The following is a 19,529-nucleotide window of genomic DNA, read 5'->3' on the forward strand; positions in this document are numbered from 1 at the left end:
AATGCGCTTCACTTTCTGATGTCGCGAACTTATCGGCGCCTCAGCGTAGAAGAACAGCAACGAGCACCTGTTGTGCTCACATGCGCCCCCTTCAGGTTGGCACGGTACTGTCTGCTTCAGCCTTGTGCCTTTTCACTGCGATTTTATGACCGATCAGCAACACTAAATATCTCACCAGGGCCGGATTTTCCTATAGGCTAACTAGGCTTCAGCCTAGGGCCTCAAGATCAAGAGGGGCCTACATTCAAGTTGTTAGCAAAATTTTATTATCTCTCATGTAATTTACAAACTTAAAAATGGAAGGTGAAAGGGCCTCATAAGTGGAATAGCCTAGGGCCTCTTTTCATATAAATCCGGCCCTGTATCTCACACACATTCATTAAAGATATTAGCTGGAGTGTGGAAAGTCAGGGTGTTTAATAAACGTGTCTGCACACCTTATATTGACGACATACAGAGAGACAGCAGCAGGCACGCGCCAGTCGCAGGCATCAACCCCGTGTGTGAGGTGAAGGAGAGCGCAGTCCGAGGGGTGGTGAGACTCGTTGCTGCTGCACCTCGTGTTTCTCCCGTATTTGAACTGGAAATGCGCAAATTCAGAGATTTTGACAATAAAAATGATTAAAATTATTGGAATCGTTCAGAAAACAAATTTATAGCATAGACCTGTGGACGCATTTCTATTATGTTATCATTATTAGTTTTTTTACTTTTCATGATGACCGCACGTCCCTCCCCTGCAGGCCACATAATATACATTGAAGGTGACACACACAGGTTCAAATTAAGGGTCATTAAGGGAGAGGGTCCACACCTGTAACCTGTCTGAGTATAAACAGTCCATTTAAATTAATGCAGAGCTGAACTGACTTTGCTGGATACGGAGCCATGGGGGAAAGCAAAAGAACAGCCATCTGCGCGGAAAAGGTATAAACCAAAAAAAGAATGTATAAAGATATCTGGACATCTCAAAATGCCTGCCAGTAGCGTTCAAACTCTGATTAAAAAAAGTGGAAAGTTAGGGATTTCTGCCGTTTCCACGCCACGGTCAGGGAGACCAACCGAGATTTCAGCCACAACTGCCAGCATCGTTCATCAAGATGCCAAGAGAAACCCACAAGTCACTTCAGCTGACATACGGGCTTCTCTGCAAACGAGTGGTGTTGTCATTTCAAGAGGCACAATAACGAGGTCCTTGAACAAAAATGGGCCGCATGGTCCACGCAAAGCCTTCACTGTAGCAACACCACAAAAACAGCCCCCTTTACAATATGCCAGACAGCATCTAGATGGGCCACAAAACGTCAGGAGCAAAGTCCTTTGGAGTGATGAGTCCAGAATTGAACTTTGCGGTCACAGCCATAAACGCTACGTCTGGAGAGGACGCAACAAGGTCCATGACGAAAAGTCCACCATCCCTGCTGTAAAGCATGGTGGTGGACCTCCGACGTTCTGGGGGTGTGTTGTGTGCTACAGCGGGCCAGGTAACTTTGTGAAAATCGATGGCGAGACGGACGCAACGTGTCACTGGAAGATACTGGAGGACAACTTACATTCATCAGTTCTGGAAGCTGCGCATGGAACACACTCAACATGACGACGATCCAAAACACAAGGCCAAGTCGACCCTTCGGTGGCTACAGCAGAAAGAAAAGTGAAGGTGTTGGAGTGGCCTGACCTCAGCGTCACTGGGGAGACCTCATGCAAGGCAACCCAAGAATTTAGGGGACCCGGGCAGCTCTAGCACCTGAGAAAATCAAGGGCCCTTTCCGCAAAAGACGGCATGCCATCATTGATGCTAAAGGGGGGCAATACACAGTATCAAGAATTAAGGGGGCACAAACCTTTGAACGGGGGCCACCTCATTATTAGTGTGTTTTCTTTAATGGTTGTGCTGTTCTGTGATGCCTTAGAGTTTCATTTGGATTCCATTAAAAGTCAATGAAATGGGTTTGGCCCGATCAGTCATCCTTTTCTGTAAAGTGTGCCACACAGCTAACAAATTCTGCCAGGGTATGTAAACTTATGAGCCCAACTGTAGATAGATGTGAAAGGCACTATATAAGAGATGGAAATTAAAGGCCCTGTATAAGAGACAGACTGAGAGATAGGCACTTAGATAGATGGGACCACCACACCCCACCACAAAACAGATTGGATGCCAGTCTTTTGCAGGGCACACTCATGTCCACACGGTGACGGTCACCTTAAGTGAAGACAATTACAAAAAAAAAATGAATGTGCTATTTGGGAAATTGTCCCAAAGCGTTTCTACCCAAAGGACACACATGTCCCCTGTGACACTGTGGCCTGGCCCCTCTGTATTTCTTGATTTGATATCCTTACACTCCTTTGGGGGGGGCGGGCACCCGGGAGGGCAGACTGCCCTGGTGGGTGTGAATTGGGACTGCTTGGCAGCGTAACTCCCACACAGTAATGACTTTCCTGGGATAACGTTGTCCCCTAGTGGTTAAAATGTTGGACCGCAAGCCACATGCTGGGCAGTTGATCACTTGGTGACGGTGGCCCTGAGGTACTGCCTGATCTTGGACGCATCACTTTGGAGACGTATTAATACAAATATGTGAGCCCCTGAAGACCCTCAACCTGTAAAACTGGTGAGACCTCCAGGTGTACAGTAAGCCCTGTGTAGAAAGTGCAAAGTGATGGACCATTAAAGCACCATGCAACTCATGATGGGGACCCAAAAGATTTAGGACCACCATACTGAGGCACAGAGCAAAACTAAGAAACTCATAAGCGGTTTACAACGGAGCACTCAATCAGTCCTTCTACTGTGCTGTGAAAAAGTATTTACCCCCTTCCTTTTATACATTGAATGGCCTCAGACCTCTGGACAAAATTCAAATGTTTAATTATCAACACATGTGTGAAAAAGTGATTGCCCCTCACAGCAATGGTCCCAACTAACCGCCTCCTCTGATTTGATGCCAGTCTTCCATGCTGCCCACCCTTCTTTACAGAGCTGCTTTAATTCAGACACATTGGGAAGGCCGACTGCTCATTTGAGCTTCTCAGTTGGGTTCAAGTCAGGACTTTGACTCCAAAACTCAGAAGCCACTCACTTCTGGACTTGCTTTAGTGTTTTGGCTCCTCGTCCCACTGCATAACCCCATGAGGCTTCAGCTTCAGCTCACAGGTGGAGCAGAGGAGACTTTTCTTAAAAATAGTCAAGTAAAGTGCACAGCTTCAGTAACACATGTCATCCAAAGATCTCCATGTATGCGCTGCTGGGTTTTACTGTACGGCGGGACTGACGTTTGAATGCTGGACCTAGCGGCTCTGTGGGTCCTCCAAAGAGGTCCACTTCAGACTCATCTGTCTTTAGTGCACAAGCTTTGGGGTTCATTCACGTGTTTCTTGATGCTGATGTTCCTCATGGACTGCAGAGGTTTCCACCCTGCTCCTCAGCCATTAGTCCTGCTTCTCTCCTCAGCCTCTCTTTCTTTTTGTGGAGTCATGAGCACTGACCTGAGCTCAGGTTCAAGAGGCCTGCAGTTCTCTGGATGTTCTTTTGGAATCCCCTGTCACTTCTTGAATGGGTCGTCACCATGGGCTTGGGGTCATTTTGGCAGACTGGTCTTTCCTGTTCCATATGTTCTCCATTTAGAGATAACAGCTCACACCAGAGTGTCTTAGAAACAGCTTTGTCATCCATTCCTCTCCGGGAAGTTTCAACAACACTTTTTTTTTTTTTTTGCACATTTCTTGTGGAATTTTCTTTTGATGGGGGCCTGGAGTCCTTGTGGTGACAACTTCAGTGTCATGGCAACGGTCAAAATGGGCTGGCAGAGTACAGTTCTCTGAGTCACATTACCAGTGAACTTTGGTCAGCCATTTCAGTGAGTAACAGAGGGGGCAATTACATTTACACACCAGCAATCCATGTGTAGGATGGCTCGAATATTTAAATAAATGAAATGTGGCACTTCACAGAACGTGTTACAGGCTTTCACTGCTTCACTTCATCGAAAATTACACTGTGCCTGAGGACTGGAAGACATTCACTGTGACAAATAAGCGAAAACAGAGGGGCTCGGGGGGGCAGATACTTTATCACAGCAGAAAGCATCTATCTGTTCATCATAGAGTTTCAGTCTAATTATCTCTTAATTATATAGTGCCCTTCCTATCTATCTATCTATCTATCTATCTATCTATCTATCTATCTATCTATCTATCTATCTATCTATCTATCTATCTATCTGTCTGTTATAGCGTCTTTCACATCTATCTATCTATCTATCTATCTATCTATCTATCTATCTATCTATCTATCTATCTGTCTGTCTGTTATAGCGTCTTTCACATCTATCTATCTATCTATCTATCTATCTATCTATCTATCTGTCTGTCTGTTATAGCGTCTTTCACATCTATCTATCTATCTATCTATCTATCTATCTATCTATCTATAATATAATGCCTTTCACTCTATCTATCTATCTATCTATCTATCTATCTATCTATCTATCTATCTATCTATCTATCTATCTATCTATCTATAATATAATGCCTTTCATTCTATCTATCTATCTATCTATCTATCTATCTATCTATCTGTCTGTTATAGCGTCTTTCACATCTATCTATCTATCTATCTATCTATCTATCTATCTATCTATCTATCTATCTATCTATCTATCTATCTATCTATCTATCTATACATTATTAGTGCCTTTCACATCTATCTATCTATTTATTATATAGTGCCTTTTCTCCATCTATCTGTCTGTCTATTTATCAGGTCAGGTCAGATCAGTGCTGTACATGCAACTGGTACAGCGCGTTGCCACACCCGCCACATGACAAAACACCTCAGGATCCCAGTTGAAAAAGGGCAGACACGCGGTCCAGCCAGTCCCACCCTCTGTAAATGACCCTCTATCTGCCACAACCAGGTATTACGTGGGTGTCCCCTTGGCCTGGTCCAGCCACTTGGGTCTCCAACAATGAGGATCTTACGAGCCGGATCACCCTTGGTTAATCGCACCACATGGCCATAGTGCCATAGCTGACGCTCCCTCACAATGCAGGTCATGTGCCTCATTCGGGACTCCATGAGCAACACAAAGTCAAACCAATGGTACCCAGGGTTTCTCCAAGGAGACACACATGAAGGAGTCCAGTCTTCATCTCAGGTCACTAATAGCGTCCATGTCTCACAAACGGGAAGCACCACGACTCTAAAGACTTGGACCTTCATTTTTTTGCTGATATCACGAGCGCCACACACCCCTTTCCAGTGACCCCATGACCCCCCCCCCCCCCATTCCCGCCCCATCCGTCTACTGACTTCATAGGAAGAGTCACCCGAGTCACATGAATGTCACTGCCAAGGTAAGTAAACCTCTCGGCGAGGTCGACACTCTCTCCTCAGACAAACCCCATGCTGATGGCCGTGCCCAAGAGGTTATTAAAGGCCTGACTCTTGGTTTTTATCAGGACCCTCGCAAGCCCAGACACTCCAACCCCTCATAGCCTCCATTGACTCTGTGAAGATCACAGCATTGTCAGCAAAGTCAAGATCAGTGAATCTCTCTTTACCAACAGAGGCTCCACAGCCTTTCACATCTGTTAATCTATCTATTATATAGTGCCTTTTCTTTCTATCTATCATAAAGTGCCTGTCCTCTAGCTTTCAATCATATACTGTAGTGCATTTCACATCTATCTACCTATCTATTATATAGTGCCTTTCACATTCATATATCAAATATTGCCTTTCACATCTATATATCTGTGTTATATATTGCCTGTACCTCTATCATATAGTGCCTTTCACATCTATATATCTATATATTATATATTGCCTTTACTTTTATCATATAGTGCCTTTCACATCTATATATCTATATATTATATATTGTCTTTACCTCTGTCATATAGTGCCTTTCACATCTATCAATATATTATATATTGTCTTTACCTCTATCATATAGTGCCTTTCACATCTATATATCTATATATTATATATTGCCTTTACCTCTATCATATAATGCTTTTCACATCTATTAATATATTATATATTGTCTTTAGCTCTATCATATAGTGCCTTTCACATCTATATATATATTATATATTGCCTTTACCTCTATCATACAGTGCCTTTCACATCTGTATATCTATATATTATATAATGCCTTTCACATCTATCAATATTATATATTGTCTTTACCTCTATCATATAGTGCCTTTCATATCTATATATCTATATATTATATATTGCCTTTACTTCTATCATATAGTGCCTTTCACATCCACTATTTATTATATAGTGCCTTTCACATCTATCTATTATATGGTGCCTTTCCTCTATCTATCCATCTTTCTACGTATCAATTATATAATGCCTTTCACATTTATCTGTCACACTCTTTAGTGCATTACATATCTGTCTAACACAGATTGCCATTTAAATGATCTTTTGAAGTGTGTTCCACATCTATCTAAAGTGACAGATATGTGAAAGGCACTATATAATAGATGTGAACAGTGCTATTGAGTAGATAAATAGATAGATGGGAAATGCATTATCTGCAGTGGGCTGGCGCCCTATCTAGGGTTTGTTTCCTGCCTGGCGCCCTGTGTTGGCTGGGATTGGCTCCAGCAGACCCCCGTGACCCTGTAGTTAGGATATAGCGGGTTGGATAATGGATGGATGGATAGATGTTAAAGCAATATATGATAGATTGATAGATAGATAGATAGGAAAGGCACTATATAGTAATTGACAGATGTGAAAGGCACTATATAGTAGATAGATGTGAAAGGTACTATTTAACAGACATGTGAACATAAGTGAAAGGCACTATATTAGATGGTTAGATGTGAAAGGCACTATATAATGGACAGTGAGACCTGAAAGGTATTATATAATAGATGTAAAAGGCATTACAAGATTGAATATAGGAAAGGCGCCACATCGCACATAGAGACAGACGTACTGTGCAGACAGACGGACTGACATGTTAAGACCAAACCCACAGCTCTGGGGTTGAAAGTCCATCACCTGCGCCACCAGATGACACTCCACACTTTCATTTTCCACCTTCTTGGTCGAAGCACCGATCGTGTCCCGTTCCCTGCCGCTTCATAGCCAGAATGCGCTTCTGTACTTAGTACTGGGGCAGTCCGACCTTCACACTCTCAAATCCTCTTTGTCCAATTCAGGGTCTTAGGGGACCCCTATAGGACTCCAGTCTATTGCAGGCTCAAGGTGACACACACACACACACACACTGTGCCAATTTGGGGTCCCCAGTGACCCTGACCCACCAATCTTACAGTTAAGCTAACGTGCCCGACTGTGTGGCCGTTGCTTTACTTTTTAGCGCAGGCAGCTCACTACAGGTGGTCCTGTCCGCTCAAATTCTCCAATGTCTGTACGTTTCTTCATTTGCTAACCCTAATAAGAAAGCGGTCAGCTCAACTTGTCCAAAGCGTCTTTCCTTCCTAAGGACTCCCTAAAGCTCTTGACTGTCCTTGTGCTCCTCTCGTTAAGCAAGTATCTGTGTGTGCCTCAGAGTAGGGGGCGTGTTCTTAAATAGTCCTCTTGATGGTGAACGCCACCACTTTGTCGCATTTGTTTGTGCCTCAGGGGTCTTCACACACGTGCAGGCAGCTGTTCACATTTTATCTGGCAAGTCGTTGACGGTGAAACTAAAACAGCGACAGAACCAAACCAGACACCGCTGAAATTGTGCAAATCGTGACAGTGTGTGACCCGTTGCCAAAGGGTCAGACACTGGCCGGTGCCCCCCTTCCTCGGGCCATATACGCTTTTCGGTGATGTCAGGTGGATTTCTTTTTTTTTTTTTTCTTTAATCCCGACGGCCGCCCGTCCCGTCCTTACCCGATGTGCTTCTTCCTCAGTTCAATTGTTGTCTCTTTGTCAAAGAGTTGTGTTGCCATCGCTCCGGGGGGGGGCGTCGTGTTCCTCCTGGATCGGAACTCTTTCCCGTGCGTAGTGAAGTGCACAGCCTCGCAGATCCGCACTCACACGGTTGTCACTTTATTATGGAGCGCAAGCCGCGGGATGGCACAAGCAGACAGGACCGGCCCCCCAGGGCAGAGCGTTAGCGTGACGTCATCAGTCTCCTTGTATGTGAAATCAGACTGGAACTTTATTTCGCTCTCTCTCTCTTTTTTGCACCGCAAGCCGTTTAAAGATGAACCGGACTGATCCGGTCCAGGCTAGAAGACAAGTCATCTACCGTATTGCGTTTCAGGTAGGCCCCCCAACCGTCATCCGAGAAAGCCCATCGCCAGCTGGCAGCCTGGCCGTGTAGCGTGCTCAAGACGTGACAATCGGCCGCCCTCTGGAGACTGGCACGCAAAATTCGGAGGACCAATTCAGATAAAAGCCGAGGTGCGTGCGCGCCGCTCCGGCTGAACTTGGAATGATTAACCCGAAAGTGAAGGCGCCGACCGTACTGTACAGGGACGCCGATATCGGCGCGATGCCCTTGACACACTTGCACTTTTTGTTTTCTGCTGGATCAGCGGCCAAACTCCAAATCTCGACGGGCATTTTATGTAACGTGCCGGCAGCCACCGTGACCTCGCTTAGTCGACACATTTCAGGGTCAAGGGGCCAATCGCTGGAGGCAACGCAAGACGGGGAAGACCCAAACTCTTCATGCCCAAACTTTAGGATCTGCGACGAAAACGCGGAGAGCGTGCAGAATACATCGACAGACACTGGGGGCTTCACGCTCACCCGCTTTGGACACCCTTGTGTCACCGGTGACTCGAATCCCGCGACCGAAATATGGACAAAAATATCGGATTCTCGAAAGGAGCACGTGGGACTACGGCGGGGCACGAGAGGGCATCCCCGTGACGGCAGGGTGGCGCAGCGCAGCACACGGAGCGGCACTGTGAAGGGCGGCATGGCGCTGCGCAGCCGCACTGACGAAGAACGCGGGGGTCTGCTTCAGAAAATGGGAGTAAATTAAGTGAATCTAAAAAAAGAAAATTACAGTACGCGGAGACCTTTATTATACGAGTTTAAGGAATAGCAAGTTGGATAGATAGGAAAGACACTATATAGTAGCTGGATCGATGGGGATGGCTGTGTATAATGGACAGAGAAACGCGAAAGGTAGTATGTAATAGACAAATACGTGTGAAGGGCACTATATACGGATAGATGTGAAAGGCACTATATGATAGAGAGAGAGATAGAAAGGAAATGTGTTATATAATAGATGTGAGTCGCTATAAAATGGATAGATGCTAACGGCACTATGTAACAGATAGATAGACAGATAGGTATGGAGGGCACTATATCGTAGATAGATAGATATGAAAGGCACTATATGATAGATAGATAGATATGAAAGGCACTATATGATAGAGAGAGAGATAGAAAGGAAATGTGTTATATAATAGATGTGAGTCGCTATAAAATGGATAGATGCTAACGGCACTATGTAATAGATAGATAGATAGATATGGAGGGCACTATATCATAGATAGATATGAAACACACTATGATTGATAGATAGATAGATAGATATGAAAGGCACTATATGATAGATGGATAGATATTAAAGGCACTATATGATAGATAGATAGATATGAAAGGCACAATATCATAGATAGATAGATAGATAGATAGATAGATAGATAGATAGATAGATAGATAGATAGATAGATAGATAGATATGAAAGGCACTATATCATAGATAGATATGAAAGGCACAATATCATAGATAGATAGATAGAAGTGAAAGGCACTATATCATAGACAGATATGAAACACACTATATGATAGATAGATAGATATGAAAGGCACTATATCATAGATAGATAAATAGACAGACAGACATCAGTGGCGTAGCTGTGGGGGGCAAGAGGGGACATCTGTCCCCGAGCACAGCATCCAGGGGGTGCCGAATTGATGTTCCCCATTGCATTTTGGCAAACAGGAGGGGGCGCAAAATCTTCAGTTGTCCCCAGGCACTGAAAACCCTAGCTACACCTCTGACAGACATACAAAAGTACAATACAAGAGACAGATGTAAAAGGCAGTATATGATAAACAGATATTAAAGGCACTCTTTAGTAAATAGAAAAATATGAAAGGTGCTATATAGCAGATAAATGTGAAAGACACCATGCAATAAATACACATGAAAGGCACTATATAACAGATAAATATTAAGGATACTACATAGTAGACACATGTGAAAGGCACTGTATGAAAGGTATATGAAGGCTCAATATGATAAATAAATAATTATAAAAAGCACCATAGAGATGTGAAAGGCATTACAATTTTTTCACCCCTTTGCACTTCATTTAAATAAGTTGCCTTAATTTAAGCCAAATGTACAAATCAAAGGTGCAATAGCCACTCATGTGATAAACGAGATCAGCCAATCACATTGTTCGCTGTCTTTTCCTCCTTTGTTTGTTTCTCCCACATAGCAATACTAGCAGACCAAGACAGGGCAGCCGGAGAGACAATACGTATTACACAATAGAAAATACCAAAACAGTCACACATTTCCAAGCTGTTTTCAATTCCATCATAACAATTTAAACAACGTTCACTTAAAAACACAACAGAGTTCATTCCATTGTACAGTAAATCAACATTTTCTTTCAAACTCTGCATCCTAATCCCATTTTATTGTTATATAATCACATGAATGACATTGGATCGAATTTCGCTTTTTATGTTACTCATCGGCAGAAATGGACTTTTTAATGTCAAAGTGAAAGCAGAGCTGTGAAGTGATCGAAACGAATGACAAACACAAAACACCAAATCATACATCACATGGCCATTCATGCCCTTCAAGTCAGTTTTTAGTTGATGGCGGCCATGGACAGTCTGTGTGTGCAGGTCACTCTCTGTCTATCAGCTCTACCATTTCACCCCATCCTTCTTCTTCTTGTTCACAAACTGCTCAAGCTCGGTCAGATGTCATGGTGACCCTGCATGAACAGCCTTTGTCCAGTCCAACCAGAAATGCTCAATTGTATTGAGGTCTGGAATCTGACCATGCCACTCCACAACATTCATGTTGCTGTTTTTGAAGCCATTCCTGTGCAGCTTGGCTTTTTGCTTGGGCTCGATGGTCTTGCTTTTCTTCTCTCAATCCACAGGTTTCTTGCAGACACTGTTAGGTTTTCCTCCTGGCCAAAGTTTCCCCCTGGGACAAATAAAGTTTATTCGTTCTATCGATTATACAGTGCCTTTCATATCTATCTATCCAGTTCCATTCACATCTGTCTGTCTGCCTATACCTGTATAGTGCCTTTTAGCTCTACCAATCTATTATATAGTCCCTTTCACTATCTATCTATATTTTATATAGTGCTTTTCACATCTACCTATTATTTTTGGTGTGATGTTTCTGAACTCCTTTGGGACCAAAAATGGGAAGAAACACCGAAGTGCATTCTGAACCACGATTACTGCGTCTGTTGTTGGGCAACCGCGGCCTCACAGCACTGCAGTGGCGTGCCGAGGAACCAAATCCGAGCTGGTCGCGGGCGCACTATAAACTATATGACCTGTCGTCAATGGGCGATGCAAGGAACATTAGAAATGCTGGGAACAGGATTACCTGGCACAACCCTACCTGAGTGCTGTGTCTGTGCATAGGAGGGTGGCAGACCCGCTACAATAAAGAGCCCTGCTGTTCCTGTGTCAAGCTAAATAAAAGATGGTGTTGCTGAAGTACTGAGACTCAGCCTCATGTTTTGGGGTGCAAGACAGGGACTCACACGTCACAAGTGCCTCTATCTATCTATCTATCTATCTATCTATCTATCTATCTATCTATCTATCTATCTATCATATAGTGCCTTTCTATCTATCTATCTATCTATCTATCTATCTATCTATCTATCATATAGTGCCTTTCACTTCTATTAATCTATCTATCTATCTATCATATAGTGCTTTTCTATCTATCTATCTATCTATCTATCTATCTATCTATCTATCTATCTATCTATCATATAGTGCCTTTCTATCTATCTATCTATCTATCTATCTATCTATCATATAGTGCCTTTCACTTCTATTAATCTATCTATCTATCTATCATATAGTGCTTTTCTATCTATCTATCTATCTATCTATCTATCTATCTATCTATCTATCTATCTATCTATCTATCTATCTATCATATAGTGCCTTTCTATCTATCTATCTATCTATCTATCTATCTATCTATCTATCTATCTATCTATCTATCTATCTATCTATCATATAGTGCCTTTCACTTCTATCAATCTATCTATCTATCTATCATATAGTGCTTTTCTATCTATCTATCTATCTATCATATAGTGCCTTTCTATCTATCTATCTATCATATAGTGCCTTTCACTTCTATCAATCTATCAATCATATAGTGCCTTTCTATCTATTTATCTATCATATAGTGCCTTTCACTTCTATCAATCTATCTATCAATCATATAGTGCCTTTCTATCTATCTATCTATCATATAGTGCCTTTCAATTCTATCAATCTATCTATCAATCATATAGTGCCTATCTATCTATCTATCTATCTATCTATCTATCTATCTATCTATCTATCTATCATATAGTGCCTTTCACTTCTATTAATCTATCTATCTATCTATCATATAGTGCCTTTCTATCTATCTATCTATCTATCTATCTATCTATCTATCTATCTATCTATCTATCTATCATATAGTGCCTTTCACTTCTATTAATCTATCTATCTATCATATAGTGCCTTTCTATCTATCTATCTATCTATCTATATATCTATCTATCTATCTATCTATCTATCATATAGTGCCTTTCTATCTATCTATCTATCTATCTATCATATAGTGCCTTTCACTTCTATCAATCTATCAATCATATAGTGCCTTTCTATCTATTTATCTATCATATAGTGCCTTTCACTTCTATCAATCTATCTATCAATCATATAGTGCCTTTCTATCTATCTATCTATCTATCTATCTATCTATCTATCTATCTATCATATAGTGCCTTTCACTTCTATCAATCTATCAATCATATAGTGCCTTTCTATCTATCTATCTATCTATCTATCTATCTATCTATCTATCTATCTATCTATCTATCTATCTATCTATCATATAGTGCCTTTCACTTCTATCAATCTATCTATCTATCTATCATATAGTGCTTTTCTATCTATCTATCTATCTATCTATCTATCTATCTATCTATCTATCTATCTATCTATCTATCTATCTATCTATCATATAGTGCCTTTCTATCTATCTATCTATCTATCTATCTATCTATCTATCTATCTATCATATAGTGCCTTTCACTTCTATCAATCTATCAATCATATAGTGCCTTTCTATCTATTTATCTATCATATAGTGCTTTTCTATCTATCTATCTATCTATCTATCTATCTATCTATCTATCTATCTATCTATCTATCTATCTATCTATCATATAGTGCCTTTCTATCTATCTATCTATCTATCTATCTATCTATCTATCTATCTATCTATCTATCTATCTATCTATCTATCTATCATATAGTGCCTTTCTATCTATCTATCTATCTATCTATCTATCTATCTATCTATCTATCTATCTATCATGTAGTGCCTTTCACTTCTATCAATCTATCTATCTATTATATAGTGCCTTTCACACGCCTATCTATCTATCTATCTATCTATCTATCTATCTATCTATCTATCTATCTATCTATCTATCTATCTATCATATAGTGCCTTTCACGTCTATCTATCTTATAGTGCCTTTCTATCTTATAGTGCCTTTCACTTCTATCAATCTGATCTAGCTAGCTAATCTAGCTTAGTTGCTGATACACAAGCGAGGCGAGACCGTCGACAAAATGAAACCACCGAGGAAAAAGAACCTCACTTAGCCGCTAATGCACAGCCGATGCGATTGATTGATTGAAGTGCCATGATCTATGGTTTCTAGGAGCTCGGGCTTTTTACAGCACAGGCTTACACAGCTAGTGATATATGAAATGAATCAAAACATGACCAGGGTGGCACGGTGGCGCAGTGGGTAGCGTTTGTAGTAAGGAGACCTGGGTTTGCTTCCTGGGTCCTCCCTGCACGGAGTTTGCATGTTCTCCCCGTGACTGCGTGGGTTTCCTCCCACAGTCCAAAGACATGCAGGTGAGGTGCATTGGTGATCCTCAAATTGTCCTTAGTGTGTGTGTGTGTGTGTGTGCCCTGTGGTGGGCTGGCACCCTGCCCGAGGTTTGTTCCTGTCTTGTGCCCTGTGCTGGCTGGGATTGGCTCCAGCAGACCCTGTGACCCTGTAGTTAGGATATAGTGGGTTGGACAATGACTGACTGACATGAAAATATGACCAGCAAACTGTGACCATCATATCTTTCTGTTATAAACAAGACATGACGTGATCTTTAGAAGAGAGATACGTCCAGCAAGATGGTCAAGTCACGTCATACTTACAACCTTACAAGGTGGAGTGGTGGCTCGGAGGTGAGGGATCTGCACTGGCTTGCCAGTTCGAATCCCGTAAATGCCAATAGGGACTCTTCTCTGTTGGGCCCTTGAGCAACGAAGGCCCTTAACCTGCAATTGCTGAGCGCTTTGAGTAGTGAGAAAAGCGCTATATAAATGCAAAGAATTATTATTATTATTAACCTTTGGAAGCGAGTCTCGTGATACTCATGCAGAGAAGGTTAGAGATAATGGAAGTCGGAAAATTCAAAAGTCTCAAAAAAAGGAGAGTAAAGGTCGCATTGGTGCAAACAAACGGAAAATATTACTCAGTGAAATAACAGAACAGCGAAAAGAGCTCACATAGTGATTGAGGATGTCTGGGGGAGAAGAGAGACAAGGCAGTGACTTTATTTTTGATTTTATTTTTTTTATTTGATTGAAATCACACAACATCCCATACAAATAGATCCATTTTTACAAAAATAAGATCGAAAAACAAATCAACCTCCACCCCTGAGAAAGAGAGCGTGGCCAGCAGAGTAAAACTTCCTTCCATCCATCATCCAACCTGCTATATCCTAACTACAGGGTCACGGGGGTCTGCTGGAGCCAATCCCAGCCAACACAATGCTGGAAACAAACCCTGGGCAGGGCGCCAGCCCACCGCAGGGCACACACACGGGACAATATAAAAAAACCAATGCACCTCACCTGCATGTCTTTGGACTGTGGGAGGAAATCCATGGAGACCCAGGGAGAACATGCAAACTCCACGCAGGGAGGACCCGGGAAGCGAACCTCAGGTCTCCTAACATGAGATGTGATCTTTCAATTAAATGAGGAGTTCTTTAAACCTAACAAGCGATTGAGGTGGGCCAGATCTGCTAATCCACCTATCTTGGTATCATGAAGGCCTAAATCGGCCAAAGGGACTTCTACAAAGCACTGATTTGAGGATCTGAATCCAATCACGAATGACAGATATTAGTTTTTTGGTATGTAATGCTTTAGCAAACCCTTCTGAGGACACGTTTTTCGCTTTGTCATTATGGGCTACTGAATGTAAATCAATGGGCAGAAACGTCAAACTTAACAATTTAAAATAAAATCGAAAAACACAATAAAGTGCAGGGCTGCTGGGTAGCACTGCTGCCTCGCAGTTAGGAGACCTGGGTTCGCTTCCCGGGTCCTCCCTGCGTGGAGTTGGCATGTTCTCTGTTGGAGCCAATCCCAGCCAACACAGGGCGCAAGGCAGGAAACAAACCTCGGGCAGGGTGCCAGCCCACCGCAGGGCACACACACACAAAGAACAATTTAGAATCACCAATGTACCACACATGCATGTCTTTGGACTGTGGGAAGAAACCCTCGCAGACACAGGGAGAACATTCAAACTCCACGCAGGGAGGACCGGGGAAGCAAACCTCAGGTCTCCTAACGGCGAGGCAGCAGCGCTACCAACTGCGCCCCCCTCAGTGCTTTAAAAGCTTATTCTAAAATGTCATCGATCAGATCCCGCCAGGTTTTGATAAAGTTCTTCACAGATCCTCTAAGTGAAAATTTGATTTTTTCCAGTTTCAAATAGTAAATAACATCAGTGACCCACTGACTTAGAACAGGAGAGTTAGGATTCTTCCAGTTGAGCGAGATAAGTCTACGTGCCAGTAGTGTAGTAAAGGCCATTATAGTTTGTTAGTCCTTCTTCACTTTAAGCCCCTCTGGTAGCCCACCAAACACAGCTGTTAATGGGTTAGGAGGCTATCTGATAGGTATCTAACAATTTTGGTCCAGAATGATGTTAATTTGGTGCAGGCCCAAAACGTGTAGCCCAGTGAGGCTGGAGCTCGATTGCAACGTTCGCAAGTTGGCTCTTGTCCTGGAAACGTTTTGGACAGTTTTAAGCGAGACAGATGTGCTCGATATATAATTCAGAGTTGAATGATTGTATGCTTTGTGCATACGGAGCTCCAGTGGATTCTCTGCATTGCTCCCTTCCACTCCTTTTCTGAGAGATCGTTTTTCCCGTTGTTCTCTTGGATCTTTGAAAGGGAGGACGGACTTTAAAATGGTTTTAAATATTAAGGAGATGCTGTCGTTGTGATCTGTAGCGAGAGTAGGGAGCAGGTTAGGGAGACCCTGGAGAAGTGAAGATATGAGAGGAGAGGAATGAAGGTCAGTAGGACCACCAAGACAGAATACATGTGTGTGAATGAGAGGGAGGTCAGTGGAGTGGTGAGGATGAAGGGAGGTGGAGGAGTTGAAATACTAGTACAGAGTAATGGGGATTGTGGAAGAGAAGTGAGAAAGAGAGTGCAGGCAGGGTGGAGTGGGTGGAGAAGAGTGTCAGGAGGGATTGGTGACAGACGAGTATCAGCAAGAGTGACAGGGAAGGTCTACAGGACGGTAGTGAGACCAGCTGTGTGTATATGGGTACAGGAGACAGAGCTGGAGGTGGCAGAGTTAAAGATGTTAAGATTTGCATTGGGTGTGACGAGGATGGACAGGATTAGAAATGAGGACATTAGAGGGTCAGCTCAAATGGAACAGGTGGGAGACAAAGTCAGAGGGGTGAGATTGCGTTGGTTTGGACACGTGCAGAGGAGAGATGCTGGGTATACTGGGAGAAGGGTGCTAAGGATAGAGCTGACAGGTGAGGGGAGAAGAGGAAGGCCTAAGAGAAGGTTTATGGATCTGGTGAGAGAGGGCATGCAGGTGATGGGTGTGATAGAACAAGATGATGAGGACAGGAAGATGTGGAGGAAGATGATCCGCTGTGGCGACCCTAACGAGAGCAGCCGAAAGAAGAAGACGACAACTTTTATAAAAATTGTCAGCCAGCCATTGTCCAACCTGCTATATCCTAACTACAGGGTCACAGGGGTCTGCTGGAGCCAATCCCAGCCAACACAGGGAACAAGGCAGGAACCAATCCCGGGCAGGGTGCCAACCCACCGCAGCCGCTCATAATAATTGTTCAATATATTATTAATTTGATTTGTTGTTGATGGTTCTTTAATGTACATAATATAAAAATATAATCCTATTCTTGTGGTTTACTCCTCAAATATCCATCCCCACATCTGAGTATGCGAGAAAGTCTAATGCCTAATTTTTATTCCATTTCCTGGTTAGTTGTGTTATGTGTTTTTATTATTTCTGGTTTTTGTTGTACAGCCCTTTGGCTCGGTGGCAGTTGTTTTGTAATGCGCTATATAAAGACACAGACATTGACATCGTCGCTGGCAGCACGGGGACCCCGCCCACTAAGGGCACTTAGCCCCGCCCCTTTCCAGTTTAGACAATACAAGGAGCCCAGGTGCCCGTAACAAGGTGTCACTTCCCAGTTAGAGCGACCCGCCAGACGGATCTCCGTGGAACGAGCCCCCCAATTATGACAGCCTAAGGAGGGCTAAGGAGTGGCCATTTCCTTTGTTTCAGAAAGACGCAGTCTGCAGTTTGGACAATCGTATTAAACAGGATGACCTGCTTGGTGTCCCATCTGTCATTTTTTGCACCCAGCCACAGCATACAGGGTGAGCCAAAATGAAGTACCCCGTCTCTCAAGGTCAGAGGGGTTGAGGTGGGTGAGGGTCCTTTGATTGGCGATCCCTTGTCGTTTTCAGTCGGCCACACGCCTTGGTCCGGTGCACACCGGTGCTTTAAAAATGACAAATCCATCATCACTATGCAACACGCCTTCCAAATGCTCTTCAGCATTCCTCCTAACAGCGAACCCCAAATCAGAATTTTGGCTAAATTTACACAGACGGGTGTACAACGTTGAACAGAAAACCTCCAGGCCGTCCTCTGACTCTACGAACGCCTGAACACATCCAAGCTGTGAGGGCATCCATTGTGCAGTCTGCTAGACGCTCAGCTCGCTTCACCCTTCGGCATTTCCAACACGTCTTTGATTTTGCACGAGGACCTTCAAGAATTTCAATAAGCAGACAGAGAGAGAGAGTCAGAGAAGAAGAGACACCGACAGTCAGACAGACATGAGACCCTCTCCAGGTCCGTCATTGTCACGTGTGCAGAGTCCAGCAAAATTCTGACTTCCTTACCTGAAGAACCTCCCATCAGTTATAAAAGGACACGAAATACATTACTGGTAAATGATGATGAGGAGGAGGAGGAGGAGGAAGGCTATTAGAAATGCAGACTTATTGGCTTGAGTGGCAGCAGCTGGGCAGGTTTAGATGTTTCAGTGGCAGTTGGGTGGGGTGGTGTTAGACCGGGTCCTTCTTAAAAATCTCAGAGCACATTTGTCATAATGACGGAGTGTGTGTGTGTGTGTGTCTGCCGCTCACATGGTGGGCTATCCAGTCAGTCAAACCTGCATGTCTTTGGTGATGTGGGAGTTGAAGTGGGGCAGATGGACACACTGGGATCTGAAGGCAGTGTTAGACCCCCCCACCCCCACCCCAGTATACCAGACAGTAAATTCATTTCTTTGTAAGTCAGCAAACTTACCAATTCAGCAGGGGATCAAATACTGTACTAATTTCCTCCACTGTACTGTATGTCTCAGTCACTATTGATTCGAACACTCTGTACGAGGACAGGCCATTCAGCCCAACAAAGCTCACCAGTCCTCTCCACTTATTTCTTCCAAAAAAACATCAAGTTGAGTTTTGAAAGTCCCCAAAGTCTTACTGTCCACCACACTACTTGGTCACTCACTCCAAGTGTCTGTCGTTCTTTGTGTAAAGAAAAACTTCCTGAGGTTTGTGCAAAATTGAACAAGTTTCCAGCTGTATCCCCATGTTCTTGATGAACTCATTTTAAAATCACCATCTCGATCCACTGCACTAATTCCCTTCATGATTTTAAACACTTCAGTCAGGTCTCCTCCTCATCTCCTGTAAAGGCTCAGCTCTTTTAATCTTTCCTCATAACTCATCCCCTGATGCCCTGAATCAGCTGAGTTGCTCTTCTCTGGACTTTCTCTAGTGCTACTATGAATTTATGGAGACCAAAACTGCACACAGGACTCCAGATGAGGTCTCACCAGTGTGTTATAAAGCTTAAGCAGAACCTTCTGTCACTTGTACTCCACAC

General features: G+C 43.1%; 1 protein-coding gene across 2 annotated transcripts in view; it reads right to left on the minus strand.

Moving 5' to 3' along the window:
• etnppl (ethanolamine-phosphate phospho-lyase) overlaps positions 1–8,443 on the minus strand; it is a 51,128-nt gene extending 42,685 nt beyond the window's left edge. Inside the window, exon 1 of one of the 2 annotated variants that reach the window (XM_028805889.2) lies at positions 7,877–8,443. In XM_028805889.2, the coding sequence (XP_028661722.1) occupies positions 7,877–7,935 (59 nt within the window). In that variant the 5' untranslated portion in view covers positions 7,936–8,443. The remainder of the gene's footprint in view (positions 1–7,876) is intronic. The other variant, XM_051929917.1, reaches the window with a different exon arrangement.
• Positions 8,444–19,529: the final 11,086 nt, after the last annotated feature.

Source organism: Erpetoichthys calabaricus, chromosome 7 (assembly GCF_900747795.2).
Source record: "Erpetoichthys calabaricus chromosome 7, fErpCal1.3, whole genome shotgun sequence".
Classification (NCBI taxonomy): Eukaryota; Metazoa; Chordata; class Cladistia; order Polypteriformes; family Polypteridae; genus Erpetoichthys; species Erpetoichthys calabaricus.